Below are 13,042 nucleotides of genomic sequence, written 5' to 3'. Positions count from 1 at the left end.
GGGGGGAGCTGAGTAATGGGGGCTCTCAGGGTTACATCACATTACAAAGACGGGGGAATGGCTCTCTCTTCACATCATACTAAGAGTTGAGGGTGTTTATCCCCTTTAAGTGAATGGTGGGAAAGCGGTCAGCGCCCCACAGCGGCAGAATATGGCAGCGCCAGGCTGTACCCAGATGGCACACTGGCAGCCACGGATACACACGGCCCCTGGCACGGCGGAAGGGTGGCATTCCGGCACAGGCTCACGTGTCTGTACTACGGCACAGGGGGGGGGGCAGCCATATGTACTAAAGCACAGCTATGAATGGCATCCCTGTGAGCCGCTCAGATATGCAGGGAATGTGCGACTGCGGGAATCAATCAGCTGCCATTTTAGATTGTGGCCCCCGGAATATAAAGGCAAAGTTGCCCTGATGATAATTCCAGGAGATATTTAAGGATAATTTGAGGCGAGCTTGTCCTTTAAAGAAAGTGAGTCAGCCAGCCGCATGACCGAGTGATACTCAGTCCTAATTATAGCAGCGTCTAGCACCCCCGCATGGAGCGGCCAGGACTGGGGCCATGACTCACTTCCTGTGGGCACATGATGTCATCACACCTGGGAAGGAAGTGGATCCGGGAAATGTAAATGCACCTGTGTCAGTACAGCCCAGCTATGTGCCCCCCATTCAGCAGCAGGTCTGGGGGTGCATGTTTATACCCAGGGCACAAATAAGCACTCACCCCAAATCCCCCCCTAACTGGCCTTCAGGCTGGGCCCCCTTAGCCCATAACAAGGTTACAGATATATAGAAACATTGGGGTAACAGTCACCCCGCTATAGTTCCAGGGGTACCCAGGGCACAAATAAGCACTCACCCCAAATCCCCCCCTAACTGGCCTTCAGGCTGGGCCCACTTAGCCCATAACAAGGTTACAGATATATAGAAACATTGGGGTAACAGTCACCCCGCTATAGTTCCAGGGTACCCAGGGCACAAATAAGCACTCACCCCAAATCCCCCCCTAACTGGCCTTCAGGCTGGGCCCCCTTAGCCCATAACAAGGTTACAGATATATAGAAACATTGGGGTAACAGTCACCCCGCTATAGTTCCAGGGGTACCCAGGGCACAAATAAGCACTCACCCCAAATCCCCCCTAACTGGCCTTCAGGCTGGGCCCCCTTAGCCCATAACAAGGTTACAGATATATAGAAACATTGGGGTAACAGTCACCCCGCTATAGTTCCAGGGGTACCCAGGGCACAAATAAGCACTCACCCCAAATCCCCCCCTAACTGGCCTTCAGGCTGGGCCCCCTTAGCCCATAACAAGGTTACAGATATATAGAAACATTGGGGTAACGGCCCAGTAAGGGTTAATGCAGGCTGCAATATAAGGAGAGACCAGTAGGGGGCGACTCACCTTCTCCCCGCTGGAGTAGAAGAAGTAGCGCAGACGCACAATGTTGCAGTGATCCAGTTTTCTCATGATCTGCAGTTCTCGGTTCTGCAATAGAAGCACAAGGAGAATCTGTTAATGAGGGGGGACAGTGGGTTGGGCTTAGTATTTGCCCCTGAGCAGGGCCCCAGGGCCCAGTAGGAAGTCAGGGACCACCCTTAAGGGCCCCGTCACATGGGATGAGTATTTTCCGAGCAAACAGAACTTTTTATAATTCATTTTGAAAATGCCATGTAAGGAAGACAGTGCCTTAATTTCCCAAGTGCCCCCAGCCATGTGACTGGTGCCCTGATAGACTCCAGTCTCGCTTTACTGCTGCGCTGCAAGTTGGAGTGACGTCAGCCCCCAAGCAGCCAATAAGCAGAACAATGGGCAGGTAACAAGATAACAGCCCCCTGACCCCTCTGCTGAACTGACAGCAACCCCCATGTTTCTATGCTGCCGCCCCTGCTCTGCTGGGGGAGAAACCCCATGTATATTAGTAAGTGCTACTCATTTATCCAGAGTTTTTACTCACGGGCAACAAACCTTATTACGTGCCATTGCCCTTAATGCGCCATGTTGTTGTTGCCCATGAGTAGCCAATGGGGGGATGGTAAAAGATGGCACGCAGCAGGGAGAAAGCCTTTGTGGCTACAGAGCAAGACCAATAGCCACTCAGCAGCCAATCAGCTGGATGGATCATTATGTGCCCCAGGGCAGCGCTAGCAGCAGCGGCAGATTTTATGGCGGGGGGGGGGGGGTGCACCCTCTGATCTCCCCATCTGTTCTATTTAGCAGCCCCCCCCCCCACCCTGCTGCAGGAACAGCCAGTGACTCTCACACTCCCATCTGTGCCCCCGCGTGAACCCCACTTGGAAGCAGCGCTCACCCACAAGCCCTCAGAGCTCAGCCACAGGAAGTGACACCCACAATCTCTCAATTCTGGGGAACCGCACACTTAATTACGGTAATGGCTACTTCCTGTATTTACTATACACGGGCTAAGTACATAGCCGGGCAGAGTCAGTGGGGGAAGCTCTAATTCCGTTATTAGGAACCAATGGTTTCACAGCAGTGACGGACGCAGCAGGGTTCTGTTCTACTTCCAGTACCGCACTGACCCATAGTATGGGCCATATTGTTACTGCTGTTCCTGCTGAATTGTGCTTAGTACAGGGGAATCCCTATGTGCCATAGTTTTATGGTATCTCTCTGTACAGGCTATGAGCAAACTTAGGGGGCTGTTCCTGCTGAATTGTGCTTAGTACAGGGGAATCCCTATGTGCCATAGTTTTATGGTATCTCTCTGTACAGGCTATGAGCAAACTTAGGGGGCTGTTCCTGCTGAATTGTGCTTAGTACAGGGGAATCCCTATGTGCCATAGTTTTATGGTATCTCTCTGTACAGGCTATGAGCAAACTTAGGGGGCTGTTCCTGCTGAATTGTGCTTAGTACAGGGGAATCCCTATGTGCCATAGTTTTATGGTATCTCTCTGTACAGGCTATGGGCAAACTTAGGGGGCTGTTCCTGCTGAATTGTGCTTAGTACAGGGGAATCCCTATGTGCCATAGTTTTATGGTATCTCTCTGTACAGGCTATGGGCAAACTTAGGGGGCTGTTCCTGCTGAATTGTGCTTAGTACAGGGGAATCCCTATGTGCCATAGTTTTATGGTATCTCTCTGTACAGGCTATGGGCAAACTTAGGGGGCTGTTCCTGCTGAATTGTGCTTAGTACGGGGGAATCCCTATGTGCCATAGTTTTATGGTATCTCTCTGTACAGGCTATGAGCAAACTTAGGGGGCTGTTCCTGCTGAATTGTGCTTAGTACAGGGGAATCCCTATGTGCCATAGTTTTATGGTATCTCTCTGTACAGGCTATGGGCAAACTTAGGGGGCTGTTCCTGCTGAATTGTGCCTAGTACAGGGGAATCCCTATGTGCCATAGTTTTATGGTATCTCTCTGTACAGGCTATGAGCAAACAGGTCGGGGCTAGTCGGGTCGGTGCTGTTCGGCCCAATGGCAGGGAAGGCTCATGTAGCAAACTGGCAGGGAAAGAACTGGTACAATCTGTTCCCACTGGAGTGTTAATGGGGAGGTACCCGGGCAGATGCCAGGGAATTCAGCGGATGAGACAGGGCAGATAAGTGGATATGGGAGGGGAATGGCAGTATGGGGGGGCTGCCTCGCGCCCCCTGCTCACACCTCTACATGGGCCCTCAAATGTCTCCCCAAAACTGGAGGCTGGAATAGGGCTGGGTTCATGCAGAACTGCACGTTACGTCAGCAAGAGGGAACATGGCCGGAACTTGCCTGGTCTGTAAGGGGCCACTAACCAGTGTTGCCCCCCCCCCAGCAGGCGCTCATTAGGCCCCTGGGCCCAGATTTACTAGGGAACAATCTGTGTGGAGTTTTTATCAGGCTTATTAAACTAGGGCATATCCCTGGCCAGGCACAGAGAGGGTTAACCCCCGCCCCTCAGCCAGGCACAGAGAGGGTTAACCCCCGCCCCTCAGCCAGGCACAGAGAGGGTTAACCCCCGCCCCTCAGCCAGGCACAGAAAGGGTTAACCCCCGCCCCTCAGCCAGGCACAGAGAGGGTTAACCCCCGCCCCTCAGCCAGGCACAGAGAGGGTTAACCCCCACCCCTCAGCCAGGCACAGAGAGGGTTAACCCCCGCCCCTCAGCCAGGCACAGAGAGGGTTAACCCCCGCCCCTCAGCCAGGCACAGAGAGGGTTAACCCCCGCCCCTCAGCCAGGCACAGAGAGGGTTAACCCCCGCCCCTCAGCCAGGCACAGAGAGGGTTAACCCCCGCCCCTCAGCCAGGCACAGAGAGGGTTAACCCCCGCCCCTCAGCCAGGCACAGTTAGGGTTAACCCCTGCCACTCAGCCAGGCATAGATAGGGTTAATCCCCGCCCACAAGACAGGCACAGAGAGGGTTAATACACAGACACAACACAGGCTTCAAACCAGGCACAGAGCGGGTTAATCTCTCCCCACCAGCCAGGCACAGAGAGGGTTAATGCCTGCCCACCAGCCAGGCACAGAGAGGGTTAATCCCTGCCCACCAGCCAGGCACAGAGAGGGTTAATCTCTCCCCACCAGCCAGGCACAGAGAGGGTTAATCCCTCCCCACCAGCCAGGCACAGAGAGGGTTAATCCCTGCCCACCAGCCAGGCACAGAGAGGGTTAATCTCTCCCCACCAGCCAGGCACAGAGAGGGTTAATCTCTCCCCACCAGCCAGGCACAGAGAGGGTTAATCCCTCCCCACCAGCCCAGGCACAGAGAGGTTAATCCCTGCCCACCAGCCAGGCACAGAGAGTGTTAATCTCTCCCCACCAGCCAGGCACAGAGAGGGTTAATCCCTGCCCACCAGCCAGGCACAGAGAGGGTTAATCTCTCCCCACCAGCCAGGCACAGAGAGGGTTAATCCCTGCCCACCAGCCAGGCACAGAGAGGGTTAATCTCTCCCCACCAGCCAGGCACAGAGAGGGTTAATCCCTGCCCACCAGCCAGGCACAGAGAGGGTTAATCTCTCCCCACCAGCCAGGCACAGAGAGGGTTAAACCCTGCCCACCAATTATTATTTCCATGGGATCTTGGGCCCAACACAGGGGGAGGGGCTGAGGCTGCAGCAGGTTGAAAGGAACTCAGGCCAGTCACACAAGAGGGCGGGGCACCAGTTGCCAGGTAACCATGTGCATTAGCTAACTTTAGATAGGAACCCAACACCCAGACATGGCACTTAAAGGGCCAGTACCAGCATTCCCACCTTACAATTACGCTCTTTCCTGCGACATTGTTTCTCTATGAGCTGAATGGCCGGATACAACCAGAAGGATTCTACGTCTGACAATTCAGCAGTAACATTTTGCCTTAAAATGCACCCCATAAAAACTTCCCACCCTGTCCAATCAGCAAGTCGACTGAGCCCCGTCTCCCACCGTACACCAGTGAACTCCCACCGACTAGCGCACAACCTTGTTCCATACAATAATATCAGTGTATGGCCCCCTTATGGCTCATAGTGAGAGAGACACACAGAGTGTGAGTAACGGCAATGAGTGTGAGTGACACTGAGTGTGAGTGGGACAATGAGTACGAGACCCAATGGCTGAGGGACCAGGGATGATATAATATATATATAATATAATGGGATCCTCACCCCTGGGTGCTGCTTCTTGTTGCAGTGACTCCCACTCACATAAGGGCCACGGCACTCAGAGATTTACAGCCAATCGGCTCTCACGTAGCTGAGCGAGGCCTCAGTCACCCACCCCCCCTCTAGTCTTGCCCCAATGGGCATAGTGTGTGACTGTGCCAGTGTGGGTGCCCCTGCTGACCCCGGGCACCCAGTCACCTCGGCCAAGTTACAAGCAGAGGAACATTGTCACCCCTGTGCGGATTCCATGAATCCCAGTGAAACCGACCAATTGGCGGGGTCCGGACTTGGCACCCTGATTGGCACACAGAGCGCATACTTACAGCTGGCACAGTGAATGCAATATTCCTATCTATACGGAGCGTCTCTATCTGGTCATTCCCCCCCCCACTGTGGGTTTGTGGGCACAGGGCAGTGTGAGTGGGGGTAAATGCCCGGGCAGGGTTGCGGGTGGGTGCGCATGTATTGCTGCAGGGTGTGGGTGCAGATGTGCATCACTGCAGAGGCTGTGCCCATGCATGAGACACTGCGGATGCAAGCGCTACTGCAGTGCTGCATTTGCAGATGCGCCACAGTGCAGCATTAGAGCGTGTAGCTGCATGGGTGCCAGTCCCACTAGGCCTGTGGCACAGGGGAGGGTACTGACTGCCACCCTGGGGAGTAAGTATGGGCGCAGGGTGCTATACAGACGGGTGTGTGCCCTGCAGTCCCACAGCGCTAATCCCAGGCACATGGTTGGCATTAGCAGGGGAGAGGGGGCTGAAACAGTGCATGTGATTCCTGCCCGCCCCCCTCCCCGGGTTGATAGAAGAATTTGCCCCCTGCCTGTCATGTGGCAGCCTAGCCACGCGAGAAAGCTATAATCATTCATAGGGGGATTAAATGCGCAAACCCCCACAGAATGAACCATAAGGATTCCGAGAGGATTCCCAGGGCAGGGTGTGTCGGGGCCCCCCTCCCATAACCCCGGCTCAGTTACTAATCATGAATATTCTGCTTCCCATGGAGACGCCAAGGTCACCGTATGATTCCTACATGTGCCCCGGGCAGTAACTACACAAGTGCCAACCCAGGGGCAGTTCCTAGGCCTGGGGAGGGCAGGGTACAGCGAGGCTCCCAGTTACCCTCCCATTCCCAGAGCTGTAGGGGCACAGACTCTGCACACTCACCCCCAATACTGATCATAGGAGGGTATGTCACAGGTGTATGGTGGGATCAAATAACAACTATAACATTATAATAATATAACAATAATGGAGAGTTATAGTTCAGCCAATGTTCAGTCTTGTTGCATTAATATCCTTCTCATAGAGCAGCAAATTGCATATGAACCTCCTCAGCACTGACTAAAAATCATCTACTGATATACGGGGGGCATCCACCACATGGGGGGCAGGGTATGTAAAGGAAGGGTATAGGGGGGGCAGGGGTTATATATAGGAAGGGTACAGGGGGGCAGGGGGTATATAAAGGAAGGGTACAGGGGGTATATAAAGGAAGGGTACAGGGGGTATATAAAGGAAGGGTACAGGGAGTATATAAAGGAAGGGTACAGGGGGGGCAGGGGGTATATAAAGGAAGGGTACAGGGGGGGCAGGGGGTATATAAAGGAAGTGGGGGAGAAGGCTGTAGAAAAGCAGAAGGGACTAGGAGACTGTACATATCAGTCTGTATATGGGGGGGGGGGGGGGGCAGGGGGTTATATAAAGGAGAGGGCTGTAGGGAAGCAGAAAGGACTAGGAGACTGTACATATCAGTCTGTATATGGGGGGGGCAAGGGGGGTATATAAAGGAGAGGGCTGTAGGGAAGCAGAAGGGACTAGGAGACTGTACATATCAGTCTGTATATGGGGGGGGCAGGGGGTATATAAAGGAGAGGGCTGTAGGGAAGCAGAAGGGACTAGGAGACTGTACATATCAGTCTGTATATGGGGGGGGGGCAGGGGGTATATAAAGGAGAGGGCTGTAGGGAAGCAGAAGGGACTAGGAGACTGTACATATCAGTCTGTATATGGGGGGGGGGCAGGGGGTATATAAAGGAGAGGGCTGTAGAGAAGCAGAAGGGACTAGGAGACTGTACATATCAGTCCTGTTATGGGGGGGGGGCAGGGGGGTATATAAAGGAGAGGGCTGTAGAGAAGCAGAAGGGACTAGGAGACTGTACATATCAGTCTGTATATGGGGGGGGGGGCAGGGGGTATATAAAGGAGAGGGCTGTAGAGAAGCAGAAGTGACTAGAGAGATCTGTAATCAATATCAGTCTGTATATATAGGAATGTGCGGTGGGGGTGCAGCGGGTTTTATATAAGAGGGACAGTGGCTTGTAACGGGAAGCGACGGAACTAGAGATGGGGTACTCTTACAACCTCTTGTTATATTTGGATGGGTTGTGCGAGGGGGGGCAGGGGGTATAATTAAATCGGAGAGGGCTGTAGAGAGCAGAAAGGGACTCAAGAGACTGTACATATCATTCCTGTATAATGGTGGCGAGGGGGGGCAAAGCGGGGGTTATAAGGAGAGGGCTGTAGATCAAGCAGAAGGGACTAGGTGACTTGTATCATATCAAGTTCTGTATTAGGGGGGGTCGGGGGTAATAATAAAGGGAGGGAGTAGGCTGTGTTAGGGAAGAGAAGGGACTAGGAGAACTGTACATCATCAGTTGGTATATGAGGGGGGGTGGAGCAAGTACGATCAGGCGCACATTGGTGGGTGAGGGACGGCAACTGAACAGCCGGAATTGGCACCTATACTGGGGCCCCCGTTTATATGAGGAAAGAGAAAAGGGACCTGCCCCCATGTTGCTCCCGGGGTAATTGTCCAAATGGAAATTTGTGTACAAAGGGGGGGGGGGGGGGGGGCTTTCTGCCACAGCTGTTGCAGCCCCCCCCCCCCCCCCCCAGCAATTGCTGATCCATCAAATACAACTATGGCCCTTACCCCTGCTGCTAGCTCACCCTATATCCCTCACTCTGCCAATATTGCCCCAGCTTTACCCCTTACCCCTGCTGCTAGCCCACCCTATATCCCTCACTCTGCCAATATTGCCCCAGCTTTACCCCTGCTGCTAGCCCACCCTATATCCCTCACTCTGCCAATATTGCCCCAGCTTTACCCCTTACCCCTGCTGCTAGCCCACCCTATATCCCTCACTCTGCCAATATTGCCCCAGCTTTACCCCCTTACCCCTGCTGCTAGCCCACCCTATATCCCTCACTCTGCCAATATTGCCCCAGCATTACCCCGGCTGCTAGCCCACCCTATATCCCCTCATCTGCCATCTTGCCCAGGCAAACCCTGCCCCCTTACCGGCTGCTAGCCCACCCTATATCCTCACTCTGTTTCCCAATATTGCCCCAGCATTACCCCCTTACCCCTGCCCTAGACCAAAGCTTATATCCCTTACTCTGCAATATGGCCGGTTACCCCTTACGCACCCTGCTGCTAGCCACTATATCCAGCTCGCCATCATTGCCGCCAGCGTTACCCATTCCCTTACCCTGGCTGCTAAGCCCAACTAATATCCTTATCTGCCAATATGGCCCCCCAGCGATACCATTCCCTTACCTGCTGCTTAGCTGCCAGCCCTTATCCCTTACTTACTGCGCAATATGCGCCCACGCGATACCCTTTACCCCTGCTTGGAGCCCCCCTATACCCCTCATCTACCTATGTGCCCAGCGTTACTCCGACACCTGCTGTCTACCCACCTATATTCACTCACTCTGGCGCAAATATGGGCACAAGCGTTACTCGACCCTTCACCACACCTTGCTGCTAGTCCACCTATATCCCTAACTCTGGACCAATGTGGCCCCAGCGTTAACGCTTTCCTATAAACACCGCTGCTCTATGGCCAAGCTATATCCCTGACCCCTGTGACTCTGGCTCCAGGGGGAAACCCTTATTCCTGCTGCTGGACACCTCACAGTGGGCTCCCAATCGGAGAAAATCCCAAGAGACTCCCAGTAATAGTCGCAATTGGGCAGCCTTCTGGGGGGGGTGGGAGCTCAAAGAATCCGCAATACTAAACTAAACCATTCATATAAGTAATTCACAATTCCTTTATGTTAAACTGTTAAGATTTTATTCCTACTCTTACCAGTACATTACCTCTGTGCATCCCTGTTAAAACACAATAGTAATGTAGAATTTATGGAGATTCAGAGTGGCATTGGGGTTAATAGGAGAGGAGTGCATAGGAATAGGATCCAAGGTTGGGGATTGGGGTTAATGGAGAGTCAGACGGCATAAGGAAATGATCCAGGATTGGGATTGGTTGGGGGGTGTAATGATCAGGGGATGGTATGGAGAAGACAGCATAGGAATGATCCAGGTGGGAATGGGTTAATGGAGAAGACAGCATAGGAATGATCCAGGTGGGAATGGGTTAATGGAGAAGACAGCATAGGAATGATCCAGGTGGGAATGGGTTAATGGAGAGGACTGCATAGGAATGATCCAGGTGGGATTGGGTTAATGGAGAAGACAGCATAGGAATGATCCAGGTGGGAATGGGTTAATGGAGAGGAGTGCATAGGAATGTTCCAGGTGGGATTGGGTTAATGGAGAGGAGTGCATAGGAATGATCCAGGTGGGAATGGGTTAAGGGAGAGGAGTGCATAGGAATGATCCAGGTGGGAATGGGTTAATGGAGAGGAGTGCATAGGAATGTTCCAGGTGGGAATGGGTTAAGGGAGAGGAGTGCATAGGAATGTTCCAGGTGGGAATGGGTTAAGGGAGAGGAGTGCATAGGAATGATCCAGGTGGGAATGGGTTAAGGGAGAGGAGTGCATAGGAATGTTCCAGGTGGGATTGGGTTAATGGAGAGGAGTGCATAGGAATGATCCAGGTGGGAATGGGTTAATGGAGAGGAGTGCATAGGAATGATCCAGGTGGGATTGGGTTAATGGAGAGGAGTGCATAGGAATGATCCAGGTGGGATTGGGTTAATGGAGAGGAGTGCATAGGAATGTTCCAGGTGGGAATGGGTTAAGGGAGAGGAGTGCATAGGAATGATCCAGGTGGGATTGGGTTAATGGAGAGGAGTGCATAGGAATGATCCAGGTGGGATTGGGTTAATGGAGAGGAGTGCATAGGAATGATCCAGGTGGGATTGGGTTAATGGAGAGGAGTGCATAGGAATGTTCCAGGTGGGATTGGGTTAATGGAGAGGAGTGCATAGGAATGATCCAGGTGGGATTGGGTTAATGGAGAGGAGTGCATAGGAATGATCCAGGTGGGATTGGGTTAATGGAGAGGAGTGCATAGGAATGATCCAGGTGGGATTGGGTTAATGGAGAGGAGTGCATAGGAATGATCCAGGTGGGATTGGGTTAATGGAGAGGAGTGCATAGGAATGAATGGAAAGGGGAGATGGGGGGAACGCTATGAAGCACGTCGGTGTGAGAAAGCGCATCTTGCCCAACACCCCTATTAATAGCAGCAACGCAGCCGCCCACACCAACTCCCGCCAACACAATTAGATGCGGAAAAGAACCTCGCGGAGGGGTAACAGGGATACTAAATGGTATAGATGCCCCACAGGCACAGGGCCAATCAGCTTAAAGCCCAACAGGAGAAATGCTGGAGAATATAGAGTAACAAGAAGACGCAATGACTGCTGGGAAGGGGATCCCAAAAGGAAATGATCCCTGATCCCTATGGTGGGGGCAGCGAGACCCCCACAGAACACACTTGGGGGCTGCAGTCTAACACGTAACTGTCCAATTACACCAACTCCCACAATGCCAGGGAGCCGGGTACATAGTAGGTTAGAGGTTACCGGATCCTGTGCTACAGTTCTATTAGTACCCAAGAATGCAAGTTACCCCATTTGCCCCCCAGGCAGACTCACCTTAAATCTCTTGTCCTGTAGCACCTTCTTGATAGCCACCAGCTCCCCCGTGTCGCACAGTTTGGCCTGGTACACAACCCCAAAGGACCCGTTGCCAATAACCTTGGTGTCCGTGTAGCTGACTTCTTGCTGCCGGTCGGGCCCCTGGCCGGGGGTCGCTACTACTGTGGTCACCTTGCTGCCATCTTTGTCTCCTGGGGAGAGAGAAGAGAAAGAAGGATCAGGAACACGTATACACCAATACTCATGCTTTATAGCCATCAATTAACTCTTTGTGATAATTGGGAGAACGCAATTGGTCACTGAGCTACATCATTAGCCTTAAACTGCCCCCCCCAGGGAAGGGTAGAAGCCCACAGGTTAGGAACCACTATCAAAGATCAGATTTATAATGTATGCATTTAATAGGCCAATGGCGTCGCTTGCTGTGCCCCGGGCAGAGCCCTTATTTCTCTGTAATAATAAGGCAGAACCTTGTACTTTAGGGAAACCGAGCTGAATGGACCCATATTGGGGGCAAAACAATCCCTATTTAATGGTTAAATGATTCCCTTTTCTCTGTAATAATAAAACAGTACCTGTACTTGATCCCAACTAAGATATAATTACCCCTTATTGGGGGCAGAACAGCCCTATTGGGTTTATTTAATGGTTAAATGATTCCCTTTTCTCTGTAATAATAAAACAGTACCTGTACTTGATCCCAACTAAGATATAATTACCCCTTATTGGGGGCAGAACAGCCCTATTGGGTTTATTTAATGGTTACATGATTCCCTTTTCTCTGTAATAATAAAACAGTACCTGTACTTGATCCCAACTAAGATATAATTACCCCTTATTGGGGGCAGAACAGTCCTATTGGGTTTATTTAATGGTTAAATGATTCCCTTTTCTCTGTAATAATAAAACAGTACCTGTACTTGATCCCAACTAAGATATAATTACCCCTTATTGGGGGCAGAACAGCCCTATTGGGTTTATTTAATGGTTAAATGATTCCCTTTTCTCTGTAATAATAAAACAGTACCTGTACTTGATCCCAACTAAGATATAATTACCCCTTATTGGGGCAGAACAGCACTATTGGGTTTATTTAATGGTTAAATGATTCCCTTTTCTCTGTAATAATAAAACAGTACCTGTACTTGATCCCAACTAAGATATAATTACCCCTTATTGGGGGCAGAACAGCCCTATTGGGTTTATTAAATGATTAAATAGAACCAGGGCGCATGGAATGAGTTCTGTTTGTCGAACGAGTCGGGTCCTGGTTGCACCCTAGTTATAGGCCCAGTAAGGTCGGACTGGTTTCCAGTTATCTGCCTACAGGGTGCAATTACCCAGGAATGGGAAGCCCTTTTCCTTGCACTTATGTTGCACAATACTTCCCCTTTAATGAGAATTAGGGGCTAAGAAGATGGAGAGCGGAGACTGGGGGGGGGGGGGGGGGCAGTTAATAATTAGCATTACAGTACATCATGCCCAAATGCCCAAGGAGAGGGGAAGCCATTCCCGGCTGCTCCCAAAATGGCCCCCCCCCCCCCCCCTGCTGTGAGCGCCACAATAGAATCCCTGCAGCCATTTCCATTCATTT

At 51.8% G+C, this 13,042-nt stretch overlaps 1 protein-coding gene across 2 annotated transcripts in view; it reads right to left on the bottom strand.

The window, feature by feature from the left end:
• gsk3b (glycogen synthase kinase 3 beta) overlaps positions 1 to 13,042 on the bottom strand; it is a 47,121-nt gene that overhangs the window by 18,102 nt on the left and 15,977 nt on the right. For both annotated transcript variants that reach the window (XM_018090179.2, XM_018090180.2), the window contains exons 2-3: positions 11,446 to 11,639; positions 1,408 to 1,491 (exon numbers count right to left, since the gene is read on the bottom strand). In XM_018090179.2, coding sequence (XP_017945668.1) covers positions 1,408 to 1,491; positions 11,446 to 11,639 — 278 coding nt within the window. The remainder of the gene's footprint in view (positions 1 to 1,407; positions 1,492 to 11,445; positions 11,640 to 13,042) is intronic.

Source organism: Xenopus tropicalis, chromosome 2 (assembly GCF_000004195.4).
Source record: "Xenopus tropicalis strain Nigerian chromosome 2, UCB_Xtro_10.0, whole genome shotgun sequence".
NCBI lineage: Eukaryota > Metazoa > Chordata > Amphibia > Anura > Pipidae > Xenopus > Xenopus tropicalis.
Note: the sequence above shows the minus strand (reverse complement) of the source record. Positions and strands in the feature narration are given on the sequence as shown.